This window comes from Excalfactoria chinensis, chromosome 2 (assembly GCF_039878825.1).
Source record: "Excalfactoria chinensis isolate bCotChi1 chromosome 2, bCotChi1.hap2, whole genome shotgun sequence".
Classification (NCBI taxonomy): Eukaryota; Metazoa; Chordata; class Aves; order Galliformes; family Phasianidae; genus Excalfactoria; species Excalfactoria chinensis.
Genome location: NC_092826.1, coordinates 8,765,590 through 8,793,306, shown reverse-complemented (window position 1 = coordinate 8,793,306; position 27,717 = coordinate 8,765,590). Strand labels below are relative to the sequence as shown.

Below are 27,717 nucleotides of genomic sequence, written 5' to 3'. Positions count from 1 at the left end.
CAGAGATGTTGAAGCAGATCCAGAGGAGGACCATGAACAACATCAGAGGGCTGGAGCCCCTCTTCTGTGAAGGAGTTGGGCTTGTTAAGCTTGGAGAAGGCTCCAGTAAGACTTCATTACAGCCTACCAGTACTTAAAAGGAATTTATAACATGGGAATTCAGTGATAGGTAAATACCGAAGGGTTTCAAACTAAAGGAGGAGAGATTTACATTAGATGCTGAAGGGAAAGTTTTTTACTCAGGGAATGGTAAGGTGCTAGAACAGGTTGCCCAGAAAAGTGAATGTTTCCAGGGATGAGGCAATCCAAACCCATGTTGGATGGTCAGGTTGCCCAGGGCCCAAGTGCCTAACTTAGTGGTCGGCAACCCTGCTCAGAACTTTCAACTCAAGCCATTTTACAGTTTGATGAACCTGAGAAAGCACAATTGTCACGTATCACTCTTTCTTGGTCTGAATAAGCCTAAGGCCTGAATAGGTGTCACATTAAGAAAATAGTTTTAAAATCCACAGATATTTTTCCTCTTATGCATATGGCCATAAGTTTGCCTAAATGCCATCTGAAATCCCCACAATTCATTCTACAAAATTCACTATGCATTAAAAACCTTCCTTACATGAAACAAGCATTGAGCACTCAGCATTTCACATTTTATTTCCTAGTACTAAAGAGAGATCATGAAACAAAATTAGAAAACAAACAACCAAAAAACCAAGCTGCCTTTCACATATTTATTTTTATAACCACAGGTAAAGTACGTAGCTAGGAGCCAGGAGGAACAGGGGAGGTAAAGAGAGATGAAGTGAGAGAAACACTTACAATTTGGTTTCATAATCCTTCCACGCTTTGTCAAAAGGCTTTTTGAGGTCCTTCAGAAACAAACAAACAAAAAAAGGTCCTTAAAGCATTTTTAAAAATTTTAAAGGTAAGATAATATCATAAGTAGCAACAAAATAATTTTTCTTTTAACTAATTTTTTTTAAATAGATGTTAGGAAAAAAAAAAGAACCCTATTTTTGAATTTTATGAAATATCGCTTTCCTGTGCATCTTAAGACGAGGATTTTGAATGGAGTTCTACAGTAGCATTTGAAAAGACAGTCACTAGAATTGTGAGGTTTTTCTTCAGACTATTTATATAGATAACAGTGGATGCCAACAGTAGAAAATGTCTCACGGTAAATGGAAAAGCCATTAGAAAGTTGAAAAGCATTTCCATTAATGTTCATTTTAACACTTACCCCTTTAACACCTTTTAGGTCTCCTTTTAGGAGAGAATCCAGGGTGAAAATAACATTGTGGCTTAAGCCCTGGAGCTGAAAAAGAAAAATTACGATACTGTTAGCACTTAAAATATTCATTCTGATTTTATCAAAGCATTGCCAATATGTCTTATAACTTCACTAATGAGGTTGTAACCATCTTAGATTTTCCAAATTAATGGTAAATTCAAGTCTGGGAAGTATTAACATACTTTCACATGAATTAGATAGGAAAGTATTACCATTACCCTCTAAATATATAGGGCAATATAAACATTTACTTTTAAAAGTAGCATATAAGGAAAGTTCTGAAAACACATCAGGGTAACCTTCCGCCTCTTCTAACCACATAGTTGAATGCTGCATAATTACTGAGATTTTTATGAATAAATGTTTCCTATAGGTTTCTGAACGTGAAGCAAGGACCCGCTATGCTACAGTCAGGCAAAATGCAAGGTACATGTTGACTCACCTATGAGCAGAAGTTGCAATGAGTCATCAGCCCCATTACTGTTCCTAACTACTAGAGAAATCTGTTCTTCTCACCCGGTGTGGAAGCTTGGCATCTAATCTATTTTAACTCTTAGTAGTTTAAATTTCACCCCATTAATCCCCTGCCAAGTTGATTACATATCTATAAGGAATGTTCATATTTTCCTGTGCCAAAGAGGGCAGAAAAAACCGCCACTGTGTTCCTATTTGAACATATGCAGGCGTGTCTATAAACACCAAAAAATCAGGATAACAGGAAGGAGATGTCTATTAACATTGCAGTAGTATAGCACCCACAAGAAAAGTGTTCATCTCCTATTCCACCACTCCATTCACTTCTTCCAAAGATACTCTTCAGCTCCTTGCTAATTCTACAGCTTTCCCATGAGGGGAGCAGATGGGAAGGCTCTTTGGTGACAGCAACAGGATCAGAGAGAATGGCACAGAGTCACATCAGGGTAGATCAGGTTGGATGTTACGAGAGGTTATGCACCAGAGAGCAGTGGGCATGGAACAGGCTCTCCAGGCAGTGGTTACAGCCCCAAGCTGCCACAGCTCATGGAGTGTTAGTTTGGACAACTCAGATATAGGGTTTGAATCTTGAGTGGTGCTGTGTTGAGCCAGGAGTTGGACCTGATGATTCTTGTGTGTCCCTTGCAACTCCAAACAGAATATGTTTCAATGATCTCAGAAGGAAGATAAACAGGTCACAACAGCCCACTGAAGTGTGCACTCTCAGCAGTTTTTTCACTGGACCTTAACTTCAGTTTCAATGTATTACAGGTGAAGACGACAAGACTCAAAGCAGAAATAAGCACAAGCATTGTGCTGGGAGCCCTCAGGTATCTTTAGCAGAAGCAGTTATGAAATGTTGCATGGACTGAGGGAGGGATTGGCTTTCATGTAATTCTACTTTACAGCAGCTGAAGGTCTCTCATCCAAGGAATAATGGAAGAATAGAAAATAACATGGGAGTTAATTTGTGAAGATATAGAATCCTGAAGAAATAAACTAGATTAAAACATGCACAATGAACTATCTGCCTGTTTGTCACAATAACATCAGCTTATTTGTGCCTGCCTGTAGTGGGATAGTTTTATTCATAGCAGTTCTTGGGGTGCTATGTATCAGATTTGTGATAAAACATGCTGTTGATTACATAGCAGTGGTTCAGTATTCCTGAGAAGTTCTTCTGTTGTAGTACATACAGCCATGGCAGCTGATCCTCACCAACTGAAGAGTTATTCATAGACATCATAGAATCATTTTAGTTGGAAGGGACCTTTAACAATCTATTTTCAGCTGACATAGGCAGGGACAAGTTCCACTAGTTTAAGTAGCTGAAAACCCTGTGCAACCTGACAGGAACACTTTCAGTGATGCCAAGAAAGATCCCAGAAGTTTTACAGCTAAAAAAAAGGCTGTAATATTGCTTATACCTTACATACCAATAAGCCTGGAGAGAAACCAAGCTAAGAAAAATATAGAACTGATTCTTTCCCTTTCTGAATGTAATAGCTTGTATTTATCAGAAATGTGGCTTCATTAGTGTCAGTGTTCAAAGACCTCCTTGCTGCTCTCATCTCAAGTAAAAGGCTTGAGATTACCTTCAGATAAGAAAAAAACCCTTCCTTTTTATAAAAAAATAGAAAAATTTAGAAAAGGAAAAGATTTAAAACATCTTCATAAGCCTACTAGTTAAGCAATAGATATCCTGCAAATCACAGGGAAACTGGACTACTAACATCATTTAAGCATTATCCCCACATCATTAAGTTTTCTCTAAAAGGTGAAAGCTTCTCCTTTTGAAGTACAAGGGAACAACAGGAAAGATTTCAAGTCAGGGAATGACTCAGAACTAAGTTCTGTAGAACACCTTCAATCGCTTCAGAATTAGATCTCAGTTGCCATCTCAACATTTTCATCTTTGTCTTCTCAACAACCAATTAAAAGGAAACACAGCAAACTTGGAATGACACCCGTTTTACAGACAGTCTCTGAAATGGTGTTACGTCAGATCCTGAAAAAAAGCATTAAGCAACCCTAAAATTATCATCAGTCATAAGGAATGTGAAATACAATGTGCAGGAAGGTTTTGTGATTTATTTGGGAAAAATTCAACTGCGAAAAAGTGAAACTCCTCACCAGGTTCTTCAGCAGCGTTGATAACTCTTTAGTAAGCGTAGAAAACTTTACGAAAGCTGTGCCAAGATCTGGATTATCCCGACTTAAAAAATTACTTCCAAATTTGTCCAGCACTTGTGCATAGTTTTCTTCATTTTGAACATGATCTGCGAAGGAAAAAAAAAATAAGAGTCAGTAAGCTTCTTTCTTGAAGTTTATTACTTTACACAATTGCGATATACTGTGATATATTAACAAAACAGACAGGATTACTTACAGAAAAGCCACAGTGTAATGCATTTACTAAAAGCTAATTAAAATAATTTTAATATTTAAAATTATTTAACAAATAGACAAGCAAAGCAGCCACTTAAACTGCTTGGGAGTAACTGTACTAAAAAGATCTGTAAACATTAATAAAGTAGTAGGATTGATGAAAGATCAAACAGCATTTTGTGCTGTGTAAGTAACACAGGAATTTATACTTGTACCTACTTCAATGTAAGCATTATTGCTTGTAGTAGGGGTACTTCAACAGAACAAGAAGGTAATGGCATCAGATACAACTAAGCAAAAATGACGTGAATCAGACTGCAAGTTTTCAAGAAGAAATATTTCATACATGAAAATATTCCCTCTTCACCTGTTTGTAAAACTGAGTTATCCCCATAGAATAGAATGCCTGCTAGCATACAGCCAAACACTCATTTTAATACACAGCCAATAGGACAGTGAGAGATGTCAGAACCAAGAAGATGAAATTGAAGCCAATATAAACAAGCAAAATTCTTAACTCAAGGATGAAGAAAACTGAATTACAGATCACTGTGCTGGAAATACTTTTGCTGCGTCTTTTACCTTCCTTTTTGGCATCTCTTCATATATATTTTTTTCTTGCTTGCATTTCAGTGTCCTTAAACTGACAATCTACCACTTCAGCTATTTGAGACTGATTTTATCACACCTCTATGGAATATTTTGCTATCAGTAACATAAACATTTTACTTCAACAGGATTCCCAGTCTACGTTTTGTTTCATAAGCCACAAACACAGAGCCATTCCAACAACTGCATATTCTTTGCAGTGAAAGAATAGACATATATTTATAAGAACTATTCATAAACTACATGAAAGCAATTAAAAATGTTTTATATAGAACTCAGTTCCCAACAGGTACTGTGTTTTTCCCCAGAAGTCCTGCAAAACTGTATTTTCTTCAAGCTGCTGCATTGCCAGAGAGCATTTGTTTGTTTTTACTTTTAATTCAAACTGAAAAGAAGAAAAACAAAATTAAGAGCCTAAGCTTCAAATCAGGTTTGCAGATAATGTTCCACAATACATGGATCTACATGAACATTAACTAAGATCTGGTTAAGAGATAAAGAACACTTCAGAAGTGTAACAGGTACCCCAAATAGACCACTAAGGAACTACCAGAAACAGAAAAATGAATCTCCTACTGGAAGAATAAACAACAAACAGCACCACCACCAAACAACAGAACTGCCCAGTTCACCCTCCCCGCAGGTGACAGAGTAACATTCTAACACCAGACACTGACACTGAGGTTTTCAAAAGGCCAAATATTTAATCACATATCAAGATGGAATTGTAGCTTGAACAGTATGTTTTTTATAAGAATAAAACTGTTTCAAAAGCATATGGTTGTAATCAAATAGCTTAGCATTAAAACCATGGAAGCTGCAAAACAGACATTATGTTTCAATGCAATAGCTGCTGTATAAATGTATACAGAAGACTTGAGCTAAGAAGGAGCTTTGGCTTACATAGTTCTGAGATCATAAAGCTGAAGTGTTCCCTACTCTTCTCAGGGAAGGGCAAGGATAACACAACAAAGAAAGAAACCTGTTAGATCATGAAGCCCCTGTTCTGGTCACAGTGCAGCACTGTTAACTCCACTATATTTCCCAGCAGCTGGATTTTAAGCACCGCATTGTTTCATAAGGCACAGACATCCAAGAATAATTATTGAAAGAGAACAAAGAACAAGCTCAAGACTATTTTCTTTATCTGTAGAAAGGGAAATGTTATTCCCAGTCAGAAAAAGGAAGTAGACCGTTGTCCTGGAACAATCCATAGGACCCTGAGCAACTTGATCAAGCTGTCCCTGTTCATTGCAGGGAAGGTGGACTAGACGACCCTTTACAACTCTGTGGATTCTATGATTAAGTTCTCTGGAAAACCAAATGGAATCCCATATCACAGATTGCTAACCTTTGCATGAAACTTGTGACAGATGTATTCCTTCTGCTTCATAATCAGCAAACTCATATAAAAAAAACATTCAAGCAGCACGTAACAATGAAATATTTTCAATTTTTACATAAGTATCAACATAAGCCCTGTAAAAGGAGCAGAAATATTTTCAAGTTATGAAGAGGCACTGCAGCTTGCTACGTGACCTTAAAGATGCAGATGGAAAATGAAATCTTCATTGAGACTTAATCTAAAATGGAACATAGAAAAATCCAGCATGCTTTCAGCAACAAGTATGTCTTGAGCTCCCCATAGGTGCCTCACACAAATGCAGAAGTGAGTTCCCAGTGTCCTAACAGAATTTCCTTTGGATAAAGAAAACTGTAATGTGCACAACTTCATGCTCACTTCCTTAGATACAAGTACTGTGGGAAGGACTTTTATAACCCTGGAAAGACACTAACACTGACAGCAGCACACACTAATGATATTTTCCTTCCAGAACTGGTTCACGTCTTCTCATCATCATGAAGAAAGCTCAGCATTGTAGTGGAGATATATCAGCTTCCCCAACATCCTCCTACTTCAGCATCTCCCAGAGAGGTACCAAGAAAACAGACATCAGGTTCTGCTCCCACCACAACAGGACAGGGGCTCCATAACAATTAAAGCCTTAACTTTCCCTCGTCTTAAACAGTTTTGTTCTGACCTGTAAACCTGCAAATACTGAAGAACAGAAAAAGGAGTTAAATAACTTACAGAAGGAAAACACACAAACACAGCAAGTCCTTGTTGACATTGACTTACTGACAACTACGTCTGATTGAGTCTGAAAAAGAAGAATCAGAGTTCACAATCTTGGTTAACTTGACACTGTTCTTAAGCTGTACTGATAGAAGTGATTTGCTCTCTGAGCAGTCAAGGGGGGGGAAATAAAAAGTAAAAAAGTAGGTCAGAGCCAAGCCGCATTTATGAATGGAAAAATATACACATGAAAAAGACACAAAAGAATAAGAAAGCTGGCAATGTTAAAGAGAACGGCAAAAGACAACATTTGGAATAAAGAATGCTTTCTCATTCCATCCCTCAAAAAAGCTGAAAAGAAAGAAATGGAAAAGAAAATCTTGGACCATCACATTCTTTTCTTTGCTTCTGGAATGACCTCGTTGGAGACAAAAGTAATAAAAGTCTCTTTCACAGTCATTGAGAACAATGTGCATCTGAGTGAGTCATGGGTTCCCTAGATCTGACATTATGGGAGAACACAAACTAAATCAGAAAAGTAAATGACCTTCACATCTGTGTTCATCACTAACACATTTAAAGAAGATCTCATGTAAGGGATTTCTTTCAACACTGCTTCAGAAGATGTAAAGGTGCTAAGAGCCAAATTCATAAGAGCTGGGAAAAAAAAGAAAGAAAGAGCAACAAGTAACAGAAAAGCAAACTACAGATTGTCAAGTCTCATTTATGACAGCCTCAACACAAGACAGAAAACAAGACACTGTTTTTAACAAGAGCTCCAGAGAGAGACTGAGAATTCAAGTATACATCACCAGAGCAGCAGTGCTGACATATTCCTCCTCAGGCAGATTTGTAGGAACCACAGTGCAGAAGAGACTTGGTTGATAACATGGATAAATACAAAATGCTAAACAGGAAACAGGTTTCACGTCAGGGAGTTCTACTTCAAAAACTCTTTTTCTCCCACAGACTCAACAGGTGGGGAACAAAAAACTGGAAATCAAGATAAATCAAGCTGTGCTGAATCTGAAAAAGTGCATCTTTCACCAAAACCCCAACAGGAACAAAGCAAACTGGGTAGCAGGTATGAGCCTCACATTCAAGACCAACCACTCAGATAGATGAGGTAGGGGGAAAGGAAGCAATGCAGTTACTTTTCTTAAAAGGAGTTCACCAATGAAGCACTTCATGATGAGGCTGACATAGCTTATCAGCATTTAATGAATGAGGAAATAAGCTTCACAGTGAAACTGCTGTACTTTCAACATACAGCACTGCTAAGCTTATTCAGGGCAGCAGAAACAAAAGTAGAATCCAAATGAGAGATATCTACAACAAAAATACTCACACCGGAGTTTGGGGTATACCCTTTATTTAGGCCCAGTAGAGAAAGATTTACAGTTCACCTTATGAACTGACATGAATACTCAGTAAATCAGATGAGGTGAGTCATAGAACTCTACATTCTGATGCGTTGAACAACAGGTGAAGCTGTGCATGAGGAAACACAGCACACAAGTATGTTAAACAGAAAATTAAGTCCTGGTGTTATATCACCTCAACAGTCAGTAACCAAGCAAAACAAAGGTGAACATTAGAAATGATAAGAAAGAGGATGTAACAGAGCAGCACAAAACATCACAGCGTGCTCATAGTGTGATACATAGTGTGTAGTTCATGCCCCTGTAGTTCCTCTGTAAAAAGGAAAGGCTATGATGCCATTTTGGAAAAAGACAAGGAGGATGACTGAGTGCATGTGACAGTTTCTGTAATAACAAACAAATACAGACTAGGGCTGTTGAGCGCAGACTGAGATACTGTGGCTGAATATGCAGAGTCCCCAGTCTGACACCAAAACAGCCAAATGAGACATGCACAGGCCTGGCTCACTTCTCAGAGGACTTGAGATCTGAAAAGGATGTATGAGACAACTCTGAAAAGGAGCAAGGGGGCATGTAACTAGATTGATATCGGACTTTGCATGCTAAACATTTACACTTATGTATTTTCCTTAGGAAAAAATAATCTGAAAAGTTTAAATATTGTACACCAGAGCGTCATTCCTGGCTTTGACAACTCTGAAACTTCATATAACCACAAGATAAATAAAATAATAAAAATTATTCCATCATTGCACTGTTCTTTCCCTTGAAATCTCTTCTATTTATAGTTGTAGCAGACCAGGTGCACTGCTGGTTCCATTCCAGTACTTCTGGTCATGAATGGATTTCATGACTTTAAACAGTGAAGAAACATAATCAATTTTTTTTTCTTTTTCTTTTTTCTTTTTTCTTTTTTTTAATCTGAAAGTTACATCAGTGGAGTAATAAAACAAATATTACAAATCTATAGCAAAACCAATTATGCAACCTAATGCGGTTAGAATTCAGATCAAAATACTATGGGAAAATTAGTCAAAACAGATTCTCCATTCAATTCAGGCACCAGTCATGTAAGACAAGATCCTATCTACAAATTCAATGTATCATGACCAAGTTTATTAAACAAAATTCCAAATTCATTTATTCAAAATTTGGAGGGTTTCATTTTTCTTCCTACTAAATCTAAGATATCGATTACTGCACGGATTGCTGCCTGCACACCTCTTCAAAAGAACAGTGTAGGCTATTACAAAATCTTTCTGAAGAGGGAGCTAGAGTATAAGGTATGGAGCATTCTTCACCCAGAAGAATTAGTACCTATCTCTTTTGAAACCACACTTGTTAAAAAAAAACAGCTGCTTAATTATCTGTGGTCCCTTTTAAGTATCACAACAGCCAAAGTAAAGCTACTGACCAACATTCTATGACTTTTATACAATTTGACAAGTTCATAATACAGAATGAGCGACTTATAAGCATTTAAAATAAAGTTTTATAACAAAATCCAAATCAAATGAGATGATTTGTGATTCTGTAGATTTCACCTACTTCAAAACATGAAAAAAACCCACACCCTTGTATTCTATGAATCTATCAAATAGGAAGAGCTGCCTATGACATCTGAGTACTTCTGAAAAGATAAAAGTAAATATGTGTTATAAACAAATACTATTCTCACTTCATATCTTGCTGCGCCAGGGAAAAAAATCATTAACTGAAGTTATGGGTGAGCATAGAGCAACAATGTTAGCGACTGGCAGACAAATTAAGAATCTACATCCCACTATAAATCCCTCACATCCCTAAGCTGGAGGGCAACAAACACTCTACCAAAGCAACACAGTCTTGTTTTTAAACTAAGGCCTCTAAGAAGTGGCTTTGCACAGGGAAATCCTTGCTAAACTGATTATTTCTGCTGGGCAACAGGAATTTTCTAAAACCTGGTATTTACAGCTGTATAACAGGTTATCCAAATCTCTACAGCTCCCTTGGCACAATTTTGGCTTTTTTTTTTTTTTTTTTTTTAAAAGGAACAGAGATAAAAGCTTCATATACTTCAAAAAACAATCTGTATTTTTGTTTATGTTTGATTGTCACTTGTTAGTGAACTCAAAATAATCATCAGTTCATCCTTCAGCTGCTTATCTTCTCATCAAAGTTGTTACTATAGCCTTAAGACATCAGTATGCAAATGAGTAAAACAAACTTCCACTGTTTTAGCTACCAATAGAGACAGGAAGGTTTTATTATACGTATTACTAGAATTGAGTAAGCATAGACTTTTTTTTTACTAAAAGGTTTTAGCAAGATATCCTCCTTATTTCACCTGGAAGTGCACTCCATAAACTCAGTCTAGGATAGTACCTTAGGACACTGCTCTAGACCTGCTCTAGACCAATGTAGCTGCTTGAAATTTCTTGGCAGAAGGAGAATTCTTCAAGAAGCCTTTAGCAAAGACTACGCAGGTGAAAGAACCAAAGAACACAGTAATTTGATGTAAAACCAGCAATGAAAAAAAGTGTTTACATGTTTAACCCCAACAGCAGTAACAACAGCGTCTCTTACGCTGCAAGATGTTTTTCCAAGAGCAATGTCAAATGTTACATAATCATGTAAAACGGGAAACAATGCCTTACCTTGCCCCGAATTATATATTGCTTTCACAGATTTCTTTACTTTCTGTAGTGCAGTTCTATCTTGATCCAATGCCTAAAATGACAAGAAAGAAACTTTAAATAACCACTTCATTGATCAGAAGAACACCCTACAGCATTTAAGAACACAAAATATGTAGTTTCACAAGTTGGATAAGACTGTCGTTATGATACATTCAGCCTGCAGGAAGGTCTCAGGTCATTTAGCCGTTCAACTTGAATTAAAGAACTGATCTGAAAATGGTCCAAAGGCAGAACAGAGCAGCACTGATGGAGCTGAGAAAAACATACCAGTTTTGTAATGGGACCAAGTGTTTAAGATGCAGTATATTTTACACAATAACCAACAGTAATAAATAGAATCTTCCACTATAACCCTATTGATTCTACTATAACTAAGCTGCTGGTTTATTTCTGTTGGTTACTCATGCTAGGCTTCAACCTGGGGACACAAAATATATTTCATACATATTATGTATGTAAAAAGTATGTAAATGTAAATGGAAAAAAAAAAAAAAAAAGAAAAACAAATGAAAAAAGGAACGTGGAAGAAACCCCTTAAAAATCCTTCTGCTCACTTATAAATAACTCATGGAAATTACTTTCACAAGCACCACAAGTTCACACAAGCTACCACACTAACTCTTCTTTCTGAAGGAGGTTATTAAATATAAAAGATGAAGAATACCAAATAGAATATTTCAGATTCGATTTTACATCACATAAAGTTACCAAAACGGGATATTTACATGAATAGTATTTAAATATGCATTGCCAGGACTCCATAGTTTGAAAATCCAGAGGATGAAGTCAATAAAAATCAGGGATGAGTTTAGGATTATATTTCTTGGTACTTTCTCCTTTATAAGCAACTGAGACTCTCCCTACCTCTCTTGCAATCTGATGCAATAGAATGAGTTAACATCAGAAAGTACCACTATAATGAAGCAAAAAATAAACACCAAGTAAGGCTTGTAGAATGAAGAACTTTACAGGTATTGGTACTGTGTGCAATGTTCTGGTTAATTTAATTTCACTTGCATGTGAGCTTCAGACATTCTGCATTTAAAACACATTTTGCACAGTTGCTGCTATTTCCTATATGTTCTCTGCGTAGAACTGAAACATTTCTGTGTATTATTATTATTATTATTATTATTTTCCATTTAGGTCATAATCAATTTCATGGAAGCGATGCTAGATCAATAATCTCAATCTTTAGCAAAGTCACAGCATTTACCATACATTCAAATCACAGAAGACTGGATAACTTGTGCTCAGAATTTCTGTCAGGACAGTAGCACAGCTAATCTGTTTGCTGGAGCAGACCACAAATCTCGCATTGCAGAGATGCTTGGGCAGCCAATGTTATTTGCTGGAGGAAACAGCATAAAGGGTGACGCTCCTGTGGGTCTGCTATCTGAAGACAGGCAGACTGATGCACAACTTGATCCTCCACAAGACACGGGGGTAAATTTACAACACTGAAAGCTTCTGTGTATGCATGTTTACAGTATGAACCCACTCAGAGAGAGATCAATCAAAGTCTCTCAGCTCTATTTTAGAGTAGTTCACTTTTAACTAAGTGAAGCATTACATAGAATCACAAAGTTGGAAAGGACCTACAAGATCATCTAGTCCAATGGTCCTCCCATCACCACTGGTACCCACAAGCCACTAAACCATATCTCGTAGCTCCTCATCCAGACACCCCTTGAACACTGCCAGGGATAGTAACTCTACCACCTCCCTGGGCAGCCATTCCTCTCTGACCACTCTCTGAGAGAAAAAGTAGTTCCTTACGTCTAAAATACAAATACACAGTACACAAAAGTCTGAAACAAAAAGAAATACAGTATTTCTGCTCTTTAACATGCAGTTGAAAACCCCCATATCCTCCATCAACAAACACTTCTGCAGTATCTAAAATCAGAAAGTTCAGAAACAGAACTGACAGAAATGTTTCCTAAAGCTATTTACCCCATTTTTATTTGCAGCAGAACAACAAATCCAAACTTTCAGAATGAGAAATATTTGTTTCTTTTGCTTCACAATACATTGCTGGCTTCTACTTCACTTGCATCTTCACAGAAAGAGTTAAACATTTCAAATTTCATAAAACATTAGGAACTCTGTGTTCCTTTTCAAGTCAGTGCACAGCAGGCGATTCTCCTTAGACTGCATTGCAAAAGCTGTCAAAAGCTTTTGCTTCTGTCTGTGTGCTACATCAGACAGTTGTTACTGTATATTTCCACTGAAGTTTTCTCCATATACATCTACTTGAAGATTCATTTGTTTATTAGGAGTTTGAACACCAGGTAGCATAAGAAATTGCAACCAACACTTGCGAATGGACAATTGTTAAGGTTGATAAGATTCAGAAGTAAAACTTGCCATGATGTTCTAATACCAAAGCAGACTGGGCACTCAGTAGAAAACAAAAAGGCAAGTAGGAGATTACTTGCTTCCTAAAGATACAAATCAGGAAAAAAAAAATACAGAACAAATAGACATAAAAAAATCTTGCAAATTGGATTTTGATATTCAATTAAATTTAGCACTGGTATGGAGGGGAGAAGGGGAACATTCGTTACTTTGAGAGCCATCATTGAACAAAGCCATGTACAGAGATGACATCCACTGCCTGAAGGAGACAGAGACCTAAATCAGAATGACACCGAAGCTCAAGTTTTTAGTTTTATGTTTGCAAATACAACCCTTAAGTGAACTAGTTTGTCACAATCCAAAATTCTCTTACTAAAACAAATCCACAAGCACTTACAATTCTATATGAGGGCAAAGCAGAAAATGCCTTCTGAAGGCAGAATCCAACTTTATACCAATCATAGACATGAAAAACCTCTTATTTAATATTTTTTCATACTTATGTGTGTATATATGATTGCACATAAAAAAATACAAATGCAGTCATTTTGTTTCTAAATATATTACATTCTCCTCATATGACTTATGCTAATAACTTATAGCTGCATTCTGCTGCCAAGGCACTTTGCTGCACTCAATGTTCAATTTTTATTACATTTGAAATACATTAAACTAGGAAGAAGCAGCCTTGCTTTCCTCAGTTACATGAAATCATCCTTCTCCAATATCATTTCATTTCCTTTCGAAGTCTGTAGAATACTAAAGGTTTTTGTTTCCCATCATAGAAAACACAGAAGATGATGTTCCAATAGAAGAGACATACAATAATACTACTATAAAACAAGATGTCTGATGAGATCCAAGGATTCTTTGTAAACAATCTCTAAGTATTCAGATGCACTCTTTCCTATGTTCCCAGAAACCTAAACTGTTCCTCAACACAACCCCCAATGCAGGAAAGTACTTCTTTTCTTATATTTTCTTATCTCTGATCACTTCTCATTTTTGAGAGAAGAAATACCATTCTGAAGGTACCTGCAACAATGGTTTGCTGTATCCTTGGTTGTTTCTCCAACCTAGGTCATCTAGGAAACAACAGTCATCTTTATTCAAAGTAATGTAAACACTCTTCTTTAAAAACAGATACACCACATCTTTTTTATTGCAGTTATATAAAAACTAATCAAGGAGAGTTCCTCTCTCCTCATATAAGCAGATCTGTTATGCACAATCCCTGAGATGCATCCTGCCAAGGTTTAATCTTCCTGCATTCCGCACAGGCACTGCTTTTGACACTCTTCAGCCCTCCAGAATTTCGTATCTTCTCAATAGATGGTATTTCATTTTTGGATCAAGTTTTATTACAGCGACTACTAAATTTAAAACAGAAGTTATACTACCACACAGTGTGTCAAGTGCATGGATTTCTACTTTTGACCTACCAACAACTGCCAAATGTGCATTTAGATAGTCCACTAATTGCCTATTTATAAGCTTACACCTTTAAACTTACCACATATGTATATACACACATGTACACAAATACACACGCTTGTGTGCATGTAGATACAGATCTGTATGCAAGTTCACATACTAAAGAACATAATTAAAGATGTATTTATTCCTAACAAACATGAAACCAGTTTGTCCAAAACAAAAACCCTCCTTTCTTGACTGATGTATAAACTACTATTACAGACACTGATCACAGAAGAGCTCCACGTATGCATAAATTCAGCTCTAATAGAAATCAGCATTGCCCTAAAACCACACATTTGCATAGAGTTCTACAGTCCCATAAACCCACTAAAGCCTCACGTGCCTTTCTTTCCATGCTTCGCAAACCTTCACAGTTGGAAGAGAAAAATAAAATTGATTTGGTTTAAACTTATGATAATAAAAAGATGAGTGGCTCAAGACAGTGACAACCACATGTGTATGTCTGCAAACATTATTCATCGCCTCAATTAGACATCATCCAGAGGAAATGCTTTTTCCATCTAGAACAAACTGTTTTTTTCCATCTAGAACAAACTGTTCATCTGTGCACCACACAAGGTTTAGAATTTCACTCTTTTTAGGAAGTTAACCCCAAAAATGTTTATGCCTGAAGCCCACCCACAAAAATAATACACTGAAGCTGAAACATTTTAAACAACTACAAAACCTTGCTCAAGACGAACCCATGGCAGAAGTCTGAAGGCCATCAGGCCAACATTAGGAAACATTACTTCTCAGAAAGGGTCAGGCACTGGAGTGGACTGCCCAGGGAGGTGGTGGAGTCACCGACTCTGGGGGTATTCAAGGAACAACTGGATGTTGTGTTGAGGGACATGGTTTAGTGGGAGCTATTGGTAATAGGCAAACGGTTGGACTGGATGATCTTTTAGGTCTTTTCCAACCTTGGTGATTCTACGATTCTATGGCCACCTGAAAATGCACAATTTCTGTATTTATGAAAACAAAACATTATACGTACTGTAAGAAATTACTTTCATATCTAGAGTCATCTATGCAAGATATAAAATCATTGAGGTTATACATCTAAATGGGAATAATGAGCACTTGATATTCACATGCATATTTCTTTAAGATTAAACTGTTTCTCAGAAAATACACAGAATGATATGCTGGCTTCAAGAAGCTAAAGAAGAAAACAAAAATTAAGCAAACAAAAAACAACAGCAAAGCAAGCAGTCTTTCACTCAGCAACCAATACATTACTCCAAACCTGGCACTAAAGCGACTGACATTACTGCTGTCTATACTAGGACATATGGCTCCTGCCTGCTCCAGTCCCAACTGTGATATCCATGTAATTATGTCAAAGTAACAGCCACAGCATTCACCAACAGATCAAGCCCTAGCAATTTCCCTTGAGAAACCTAACCAAAAGAGAAGATGGAAGTCAAGTGCTGGTGGTTTCCTGCAACCTACACATCCAGAAAGGGTCAGACCCCAAAACTCTTTACCTTGTGCATGGGAAGAGACAGCATCCCCTGCCCTCTTCCTTCCCACAACCAGCCTGTGCTCTGCCCTCTCCAACCACAAGCTTGAAGCCTGTTTCCAATTGCTGCTCTCAGCATGCCTAAGTGACAACAATAGGGGAGACATCTAAGCCATCAAATGCCTCTGAGTAAAAGCTGGATATAGAAGGGCATATTCAAACTCATTCTGACTTCTGACTTATGTAAAAACTCAAAGGCTCCAATGTGAGATAAAACAAACAGAAACATATCACTGAGCACCTATCACTGCAAAAGCCACCACCTACAGTTTAGGACACCATTATTTACCAGCTACTCCCAAAATAAGACCAAGACAAGACCAAGATAATCTTCCATAAAAGGAGAGTGCAATTTCCTTGAAGTTTCCCATATTCAGAAAAGCTCTTAAACACAAACCAGCAAATATATATCTTCAGAAAATATTTTTTCAATTAATGCCAAGCTTTACAGACATCCCATCAGCTGTACCTCCCCCTCCGCACAGCTGACAGCACTTCATCAGGCCACACAACGGCCATGCTCCATCCTGGTGAATGTGAGAAAAGTCACAGCCTTTTAGTGCTGTAAAGGTCACATCATATAAGCAACTCATTTGTTTACTCTCTAAAAAGAACTGCAAAAATAGCCACTAAATTACTCAAGTACCTCTCAAATGGCAGCACAGCAGAGACTGCTTATAAAATCCCTCTAAAAAGTCCAGTATTGCTAAATTTTAATTTGTCTTGACAACTGCCCTTTGGATTCCTCCAGGCAATCACGTCCTACCCAGAAGCCTTGGCTGCAGCAGCACAAATGCAGCTGCTAATTGTTGTCTACATACGATTACTTCTAGCTAACATGAAAGTAGCTCATTCTGTGCTCAAAGTACGTTTAGAGTTAACTGAAAAACAGAGATGTGTTTCCAGATACTACAATGACACAGCTCAGATCCACCTTCTAACTTCTGCTGTGCAGGAGATGCTCTAATGACCCCTCCTAATGATGGTAACTGAAAACATCCAGTTACAAATACAGAACTTCCCTACAAGCAGTAAAACAGCCTATCCTGGGCATACAGTAATCCTGGCAACAAATGTTCTTGCCTTTATAGAGGTAACTACATGCCTTTGTGTGTAGACTAATGACAATAGTCTGAACATCTCTACTGTCACTCGCAATATCCAAACTCATTGCATTATACTCATTAGCTTTACTTCAACCCACTACAAACCTAAGATAGTAAGAATAATGAAGAAAACTTGGCAGTTTCCACATTGCTGCAATATAGTCTTACTCGTTTCATACTCCAGCACCAGAACAAAACAATACCACGATGCATTGGGTAAAGAATGGTTAGAGATAAGCAATAGGGACCCAAATTCTGCAGACATCATTGTGTGACTCTCCCAGGTTGTAAGCACATACCCAATATACCGAATAGAGCCATCTCATTTTAAAAGGCCTAACTAAATGCTATTCATAACAGTTCCAAGTGGAAAAAGATTATTTTTAAAAAATATCAGCAAATATGTGAGATAATATTCAGTAGTTGTGGGAAAAGTCTTTCAAAAGTAAGTAAGCCAAATAGAAGACAGCATGCAAACAGCATAAATGCAAAAACACTATCAAAGAATTGATGTGATAGCTGACAAATCTGTTATAAAAATATGACTCTTTGCAACTTGAATTGGAAAACAATATACAGAAGTCCCCAGCTGCTCCCCCTCCACCACACTTGACTGCAAATTTCCCAGGAGAGTCCTTCAGTTGCCACACCACAGTTAAATACCACAAAATATTTTCCTCTTGTGTTAGCTCTTTTAGTTCTTCCTTTCAAGCCACAAAATATTTTGAAGCATGCTTTGTATTCGCTATCCCAGTAACTCATGGGTATTACTTAGCAAAGGAGGCAAGGGGAACAAGACCAAGACTTGTGAGTTATGGCTATTGCCACCTTCTCAGGCAGGAAAATTCTTCAAATGACATACAGAGATCCTGTGATTTATTTATTTATTTATTCTTAGCAGCTCAAAAATGACATTCAGGAATGAATGAAATACTCAACCTTTCAGCTATCATCAACATCACAGTGTTGTTGAAATTATTCAGTACACTTCCAGCTCCAAGCTCTATAAATCTGAATCAGCGTTATTATTTGCTGATATCTAGCACCACCAAGTAGCAGAGGTATGAAGAAAACATTCACCGTAGACCGAACTATTTCAAAATGTCACTAACACTGCACTCCTCTTTTCCTCTTGTAAATAAAATCATCCAGTCTTTCCTAACTCCCCTCCCCACGCTCTCCTTACTTTAGAGTGAAAACAGCTTATGTTATTGGGTTGTCTTCTCCCATCCTTGAAGAAACCAATGCATGATTGTGACAGTCTATTTCAGTACTGATAGAAGAAATGGAGGTACGCAACAATTGCTGCATATAAAGATGTATTTTGATATATTTTGAAATATTCTGACTTGTTCCAAACTACAGATTTCAAGAGATCAAAAAGAAAGAAAACAGTGTTCCCACTACAGCACAGACTTGAGAACTACATCATTCTGGGATACAGCTCAGTTTGATTTTGTTGCTTTAGAGGGCTAAAAGGCAAGATTTGATTTGATTTCACCTTATACCATGTTAAACCTGTTGCCACCATCACTTACTATGAATTCAGAGCTACACTCAAATTACTAGCTAGAATATTCAACCAACTAATGGTGATTGGTACCACATGCAACATGCAGCAACACTTGTAGGAACATAACAAGTCTAGAAACAGTACGGATATAAGGCTACATTCCAGAAAAAAAAAAAAAAAAAAAAAAAAAAAAATCAAACAAGGTACTTGTAGGCTAAGTTTTGCAACATGTGACAGCAGATGTGTTTCTAATCACGATGATTAGACTGTCTAGAGAAGATTTACAAAATATTCCCAAAGGGTTTGGAGTCTTCACCTATAGAAGAAGGGAAAATTACATTTATAACTCAGATGTGAAGTTCTCAATTTCAAAGTCATGCTCACGTCGTGCTTACAGAAGACAGACTGAACACAAGGAAAAATTTTTCTTTATAATAAAGGATAGTGAAAAAAAAAGGAACAGGCTGTACAGAGAGATGGTAAAGACACTCAGCATCAAGCTGGACAGGGCTCCAAGCACCCTTATCTATCTGTACATGCCCCTGTTCATTTCTGAGAGTTGGACTATACAATCCTTAAAGATCCTTTCCAATACTAAGGATTCTATGGTTCATTGATAACAAACATTCACTTTGTAAAGCAAGTTAGGCAACGGGAGACATGGTAACTGGAATAGTCATCTTGACTATCATTTTTAATAAGTCACCTCAAAAGAAGATGCTCTGATTTTCTAATCTAATTTTCACTTCGGTATGGAAAAAATCAACAGACCTCTAAGAGCAATGTAGGGCACAAAATGTGTGGAATACATCTGTAAGAATATAAATTTCAACTGACAGAATAATTCTTTATACAACTTAATATTGGGAAAGCACATCTCATTCTTAGGCAAGATACAGTGAAATGAGAAAGAACATCCAAGCCAAAACAAAGACCTACCATCCCGTCATATTCTCTAGAATCTTATTTGGAGACACCAGCACATACTAGGTTCACTGGCAAACTTGCTAAGTTTAGAAAGGCATTTTAGGAAGGAATTTAAGCCTTCTGTACATACACTTTAAGCTATAATCAAGGATGAAAGAGAAGGGTATAATAGCAATGCTGAAATCCTGCAGTGTGAAGTTGTATAAAATCCTTGCAGGGTAGAGTTGCTTAAACTTTATGTATAACCTGAAAAAGTTATTGGCACAACACAGAAGCTACTACATGGTTATTTTAGGGTCTTTGTTTTTAGAGTAATTGCTTTAAACCCACAGTAAAACTTAAAGAAATCTAGGAGTAACACTTCCAGTCATAGCAATTTTTAACAGCATTGTGTTTCAGTAAAAACAGTGCTATCCCATTTTTTAATTTTTTTTATTTTTTAAGAACAGACACTTTTACCAAATATTTTACACATTTTCTTAAGAATATCAAACATCACACATAATAGTTGCATTATATTCCATTTAGGAAATGCAATTATTGTCTTACCACAAATTTAACTGAATATTAGTAACGTAAGTAATGACCTACATAAGTATACTGTTGTGCCAGTACTGAACAATTAATAATTAGTCAGGCAGTATTTAACATTCTCCCCCTCTCCAAACAAGTCATAATTCCATGATACTTTTCGATCTGTTTAATCATTTTGGAAAGAATTATGAAGCAGTTTGTTATATGATGAGCTGGAGCTTCCAAAGCATTCAAGAGAAGAATTTCCCAAAGGTAACATATGCAGCACCCAAATATCAGGTTCAAGTTCAAAGGACGTAGAAAAGACCACATCACACAGAGCCACCCCCATCTCGTTGAAAATAACACAGATTTTTGTCCTAGGTTCCCAGGCAACAAACTTTCTAGATAACTCACAGATAGTAAATCATACGCATAAGAGACTTAGACACAGTAGTATTAACAGCCTGGAAACCAAAATTCTTGGTTTACTAAATGGCAGTGGAAGTTTGATAACAATCATATTCTAACAATTTGATAACAATCATATTCTGCAGCTACTGATTTTTAGTTTATTAGTTGGAAGAAAAGAATAGAAAAAGGAAGAAACTAAGAAATATCCCTATTTTATCACTTCATCCTGATGCTAGGTTTTCAAACTGTTTACTCTCCCCTCTCCTTTCAGAAGAGGTTTTCTTCCACCACTTCTTCAGAAAGTTGCTTCTTATTTAAAAGTATCTAAAACACAGACCCTGGAATACCTTTCCTGTAAAAAGAAGCAAGCAAGGTGAAAGTAGAATTGGCTTCAGTAAATCACTAAACAACATTTCCAACACAACTGGCTTGAATATAAATTAAAACTCTAGGGGCAAAAGAGTAAATAACACTTCTGGGTAAAGAAAGGATGAGAAAACAGTAGTTAAAAGGAAAATACTATAGGCTTTTTTTTTTTTGTTACTACATTTTTCAAACAGCAGCCTTACAGCTGAAGAGGATATATAGTGCTTCAGAAGACAGCAGGTTGGCAGTACTCCTTTCTCCAAAATGGAGAATATAATTTGTGATTCAGGATTGAAAAAGTCATCTGTGAAAGATGATGAAAACCAGGAGTACTAACACTGCTTTTGTGCAGACAAAGCTGATTATTGCCAAATAGTTTTTCACTCTCGTCCAATTTGTAAATAGAAAACACACACTGAACTTCAGCATAGGATGAATCAATGGCATAGTTTAAAGCCCACTCAAAATAAAGATAACAACATAATACATTTAGCTTGATACTAAGAGACTCATATATTGATAAAATGTTTCTATGTTATTTTATGTACGTGATTTGTCCCCCCTACCTTTCCGAAGGACAAAGTTACAGCTATCACAAAAAAATCATTAATTTATGGCATTTATCTAAAAGTTACCTTGCTTATCCAAAGATGATTTCTTAATTCCAGCTCACTCCAAAATTATATCAGTTAATCCTAATGAAAGCAGTTAGGGCTTTTTAACATGTAACATCAGTCTTAGAGGTATACAAAACGCTCAATCTATTGGTCCATTTCACTTTTAAGTGAAATGAAACTACTAAAACAATACTAGATTAATAGAGTATAGCAGTTTAAAACTGAATAATGTCAAACAAACGCTCACGAAGTTGAAAAGAAGCAACTATGAACAGAAAATTACCTTCTGTATTTATACAATAGTGTATTCTCAAACATCCTTAGAGTTAGACAGTGCAGGATATGATACAATGATACCACCAACAAATGCACTACATTTTTATGACTGCTTATACTCTGCCAGAAAGGGACTTCTTCTCCCTGTTCTCCCCATGCCCTTAAAGTTCTAAAATCTTTTTTTTTTTTTTACTAAAAAATGAAAAATGCCTAAAGAATTTATTTCAGTAGAATATATAAATACGAGGATAGATTTTCTTACTTTCCCTAAGAATTAAAAATAGTTTTACTGTCTCATGTGTATTTTATATATTCAAAATACAATTACAAAAATCAAATTACGTATTGAAAACACAATTCATATCTTCTAATAAACGCTGTGTGTGTGTGTAAGGTTAGAAGAGCCTCTTTAGAATGGATGGATAGAGAAAATGATAAGAAAATATAGACAGCAAGGATGAAATACATTTGAACCATGAAAATACACATTGAAATTGTAAAGTTGTGCTCCTTTTTCACAGAGTTGATTTCTAAGGATCCGAAGGTATAAGTTAAGATTCAATTTTCTCCTTTGCCCATGAGGGTGACTCAGGCTACAGCTTTCCTGTTTTAATCTCACATTCCTTTACCTGATTTGATAATGGTTATATCCCTTAGACACTCAGTCAGTTATTTAAACTGGAGTGCTTACTGGAGTTGCTGATGATTTTTCTTATGATCTTCAGAAGCACATAAAACCATTACCAAGGTATAGACTGAAGCTTTAAATCTGCAGTGAGATACAGAGAGTGACTGCAATTGAAAACATCAATCGAGCACCATCTGTAAAGCACACTATGCAACTTACCACATGCTCTATCATTCACTCAGAATGCAAACCATTGAAGTGAGGAGTTTCCCTTGACAGAGCTCCCCACTGCCCTGTCAGAGCATCACACAGAGCGCAAGGCAAGGCCAAGGGACAGCAGCCACCTGGCCTCAGAGGCCTACACAAATCCCAAAGGGCAAAGAGCATTTCTAAGGGTTTCCTTGCATCTCTGCCCTGTTCCCTAGCTGTCTGCTATGGGCTGTCACATAAGATCCTGGGCTTTTACCAGCTCCTGGTAAAAGTACAGCTGCACTTTCACTCAGTAATGGTATTGCTGTTACATATGCTTTAATGAAAGGAATTCATCAGAAGCTAACTATGTAAAAGCACACCACCAAGCATCAATTAAAACAAAAACACCAAAACAGAAACCATAAAAGCTGGAGAGAGTAAGACAAGAACAAAACAAAAATCAAAACAACAACAAAAAAGCACTATCATAAATTGTTGGGTTTTTTTGGTTGTTGCTGTATTTTTTTCAGATCTGAATTACAGAAAAGTAGAGGTTGGAAGGAGCCTCTGGACATCACGCAGTCCAACACCCAACCAGTGCAATCATTGCAAAATCCCAAGGAAAGGTATTTAAGCACAGAGAGGAGGAGGTTTTCTGAGAGGGTGAGCAATAGTTCAGCAACAAGGTATTAAGTGAGCAATTTTGTTCACTAGACTAGTGAAGCACTTCATACATGTTGGTTTTTAAACATACACAGCCATTATATATTTCACAAGTTACACTGATGTGCTTCAGCAAAATCAGATGAATACTCTCACAAGAGAATAAACAATTTGTTCAAGTCTTCATTTTCATCTTACAGCATGTCAAATTCAAAAGAAGAATGAAAGCCTTTTTTGTTTCATGTACAGAATGGGGAATGTTTGCTTTTACAGTCACACAAAAACAAGAACTATAGCTCTGATTTACTGCCAGTCTTAACAAGGACAGCTGTTTGATAGGGCATTTTTTGCATCAAGTCTCACTGTCAATTAACTTCATGTTATTTCAGACCATCCCGTCTTTGAAAGGAAACTCACTGAACTAATGCATTCAACTGAAACTTTAAGCACATGGAAAATCTTTTGGGCAAGCCATTTTGTTTTTCTAAAATCCATAATCCTTTCCAGAAAAACAAACTGGGTATCATTAAGCTGGCTGCTGGCTCCTAGCCTTTTTAGAATACCATTTTTATAATATAGATTTTCTTTATATGTATTTTTCCTTGGGAAGAATCTTGGTTCATCCAACACTGAAGAGAATAATCATGCTGACTTCAGTCCTTTATTAATGTCCACTGACCACAAAACATGGCATGTGAAAAGTAGCTTCCTTGACACACAAACTACTTCAACAGCAACAACATAAAAAATTATTGGCGATTAATAATCTACCAGAAAAACCATGACAATACTCCAATTTACATAACTGCAGGTTTGGACTAGGTGAAGGCTAGGTAAAACAGAGATAGTAATAGGAGAGGGTAAATGGTACCAAGATGTTGCCTTTAAATCAAACTCCTGGCTCAATCCACAACAGCTTTTATGGAATTCTAGTTCAAATTTCCCTGTTCGTAAACTGGCAGAACAGAATAGCAAGACAAGTATCACTGCATACTGTCTCCACCCTCTTTCCATATGCATTTATTTCTCACCTCTGTTAGGGACAGTGATAGGCCTGACAAGCAAAGGTATTAATTCACAGGACCATAAATCTTTCCATGCAATTCACACAAGGATATTGCTGGACTCCATTTCCGTCTTGGCTTATTAGAAATTACCACTGGTTAGCAAGCACAGAGTAAATCCTATACCTGGCAACTACAGTCCTTCAAGCTTTCCATGAATGTTGCATTGTCTGGCTCCAAGCAGTGCACAGAATGCCGAAGGCAGGACACAAATAGACCAGAGCAGTAGAAAAGGAAGCTGTGTGCAATGATGCAAAAAAAACAAAACAAAACCAAACCCTGTTGCTTATTTGTATTCTGCCTGAATAAGAGGAAGAAAGTAAGAAAACCTCCAGCTCATTCAAATGAGGAATATAAATAGAAGGTTCAGTAAAGAACTGTTTTCTAAGCACTGGCATTTGGAACATATTCAAACTTCAGTTATATGTTTAGTTAACATAAAAGGTAACATTTGCTAATCACAAAATTGGAGTGTACCAAAATTTGTATATAGACTGATTTAATGCCAGCGTTACAAAGCTTGTGTTATGTACACAAATAGAAATCAAAGTCACAGTAGAGTAGGCAAGAGCAACTATAGCTAACTATCTCCCATGGTGGATGTGATTGTATGGTACATTTCACAATAGTTATCAAAAGATGAAAGAAACTGAGGGCCATTAACAAGGGAGTCTTTTACTAATGTTGAACTGTAAGTCACAGGCACTGAGAAAAAAAAAAAATTGCTGTTAGGGAAATTATACAGTGGAAAAAAAAAAAAAAAAAAAAAAAAAAAAAAAAAAAAAGCAGCACAGTGGTAAAGTATTTAAATATGCACCATAATAAGAACGTGACGAAGGAGAAAATTCGCAATCCGGAGCCTTATCATGTTGTATTTTTCACATGCAGTTCCCTTTTCAGGAGAGTGCACAAACACAAAGCTGCCTTAGAGAGGGAAGCAGCTCCTAGGTGAAGTTTTGCTTCTCTTTCAAGGAGTGGATGAAAAACAAAAACATAACACACACATTTGGGCTGCGCTACGTAAAATAAAATGTATGTTTATACCACTGACTGAGCACATTAGATCTGATCTGGAAGAAACCTGACATGCATCAAATCTTCTCTGTAGACTGCATGATCTGTAGTAGGACTGCATCATCCAGTCTATTTTTACTCAAAAGCAATCCAGTTTTGTCTACAATAAAATTGCTCTGTGACATGAGACACGGCATAGCAGGAGGGATAACTAGGAAATTTGCTTCAAAACAAACTCAGGCTCCAAACATGAACACAGTTCACAGTGCTGAAAATTGAGACCTCTGAGATTCCTTGTCAGATGAATGTAATTTTCAGATGATAGACTACCATATGCTTACTCATTCTCTAGTTCATTAAGTTTTGTGCTTGTTTATAAATCCAATGCTCCTTGAAAGTGCAAACTGTGGACTATATATTGGCTGCACAGAAAAGGTCTACAATCAACTGTTTGTTACAGGACAAGGTACTTGTATGTAGCACCTTTTGGTACTACATAACACCCAACAACACCAAACCAAAACAACCTACCACTAAAGTTAAAGGTGACTCTTGTTGCATTTAAAAACAATTCAGTATCTCTAACCAAATAATTCTGTAAATAAGCTTCATTTGAATCATATTCTAAGTAGCTTCATTTACATGCTGGCAACATCCCATCTACCACATTCTACTTTCAACTACACCCAAAAGAAAGCAAAAGAAAGAAAATCATACATACAAACTCCATCCAAATGGCTTATAGGTTGTTGACTGCAGCAGCTTGACAAGGCTGAGGCTGCTGTAGCTCAGCATTCTCAGGCCTAGTCAGTACTGAGGCTGAACACACAATTCCTACATGCTGCAAATAGCAACAACAGCTCCATTCTGTTCTCCTCTACAGCTGAGCGGACAGAAAGTGCATTTCTGCAGCGTAATGTGCCTCTTGCAGAGACAGACACATGCAGATGAGTCTCCCAAGAAATCCTGAGACCTTATGGTGTCTCTGTAGTTGGCTTCTACCTGCTGGTCCCTCCAGCAGCCAGCTGGCAGACCTTCAGGTCCCTGTCTCTCTTATGGCTGCTTCAATACCTGTCTTCCAAACATCTTATCTATCCAACAGCTTATAATAGCCCTTCTTAGGATTTGTTAGATTACTATTTCACACTGATTTGCTCAACAGTATACACAGTATGCATGCACTCCAGTCACTGGCAGAAAGGCATACAGGCCTGTATGAATCATGGACAGCAGTCCAATACCGGCACTTACAGAAGAGCACAAAGAAGGCCCCCTCACCCATGGGAATAGTTTGAATTTAAGTTTAATAAGATGACAGATGGACTGTACTGATGAGATGCAGGGCAGGCATAGCCAGAAGTGCATGTTAACTAGCAATCCTTTTTACATGTAACCAACCCCTTTATCCCCTCACTCTTTATTTTCCTATGCTTGTTCCTCCCCAAACTACCTCAAATCTTCCCCTAACTTTGGTCCTTTCCCTAAAAACTCCATGACTTCTTTACAATCCTATATTGCTTTTCCTCTCCATCCAATGAGACTCGTGACATACAGCACAGTCTGTAAGGTGATGGATTTTTGATTCATCTTGAAAGGGTTTGACATCTGGACAATAGAGCTGTCAATTTTTCTGTAACAGACTCAGGAAGAATCAGGTCAGGAGGTTCCATTTCTGCAACTAGTAAGATTTACCCACTTGTCTTGTAGCTCCTCTGACTCCCTTTGTGTTGTAGAGATGAGTCTTATCACATAACCTACCATTATCTCCACTAAGGTTAAAACCAGACAGACTGCACTGTTGTACACTTTGCACCTCAAATACTCAGAAATTATGGAGCTGTGATATGAAGAAAAAATAGTTATTTTAAAGTCCACAAATCAATTCAGAACATTACTAGAATGCACATAATTCCAGATACCCTTAAAAATCCGAAGGTGAATTAACTACATGTTAATGAATGTTATTCCACAGATGGCACAGTATGATAATTTTAAAAAATAGCAAAATTATCAGCTTCAGGAAAGGCTGGAATATTCTCTCATACTAGTGAAGTATCCCATCACAAGTCAAACTTCTTCAGGTTTGAGATCCTTGCAAGCACTGAACAAGGGCTCTGATCAGACAATAGCAATACATGAAAGAAAATGAATACGGTT

At 37.0% G+C, this 27,717-nt stretch overlaps 1 protein-coding gene across 5 annotated transcripts in view; it reads right to left on the bottom strand.

The window, feature by feature from the left end:
- ASAP1 (ArfGAP with SH3 domain, ankyrin repeat and PH domain 1) overlaps positions 1 to 27,717 on the bottom strand; it is a 155,135-nt gene that overhangs the window by 52,198 nt on the left and 75,220 nt on the right. For all 5 annotated transcript variants that reach the window (XM_072330297.1, XM_072330301.1, XM_072330299.1 and 2 more), the window contains 4 exons: positions 10,858 to 10,930; positions 3,899 to 4,044; positions 1,241 to 1,315; positions 820 to 869 (listed from right to left, as the gene is read on the bottom strand). In XM_072330297.1, the coding sequence (XP_072186398.1) occupies positions 820 to 869; positions 1,241 to 1,315; positions 3,899 to 4,044; positions 10,858 to 10,930 (344 nt within the window). The remainder of the gene's footprint in view (positions 1 to 819; positions 870 to 1,240; positions 1,316 to 3,898; positions 4,045 to 10,857; positions 10,931 to 27,717) is intronic.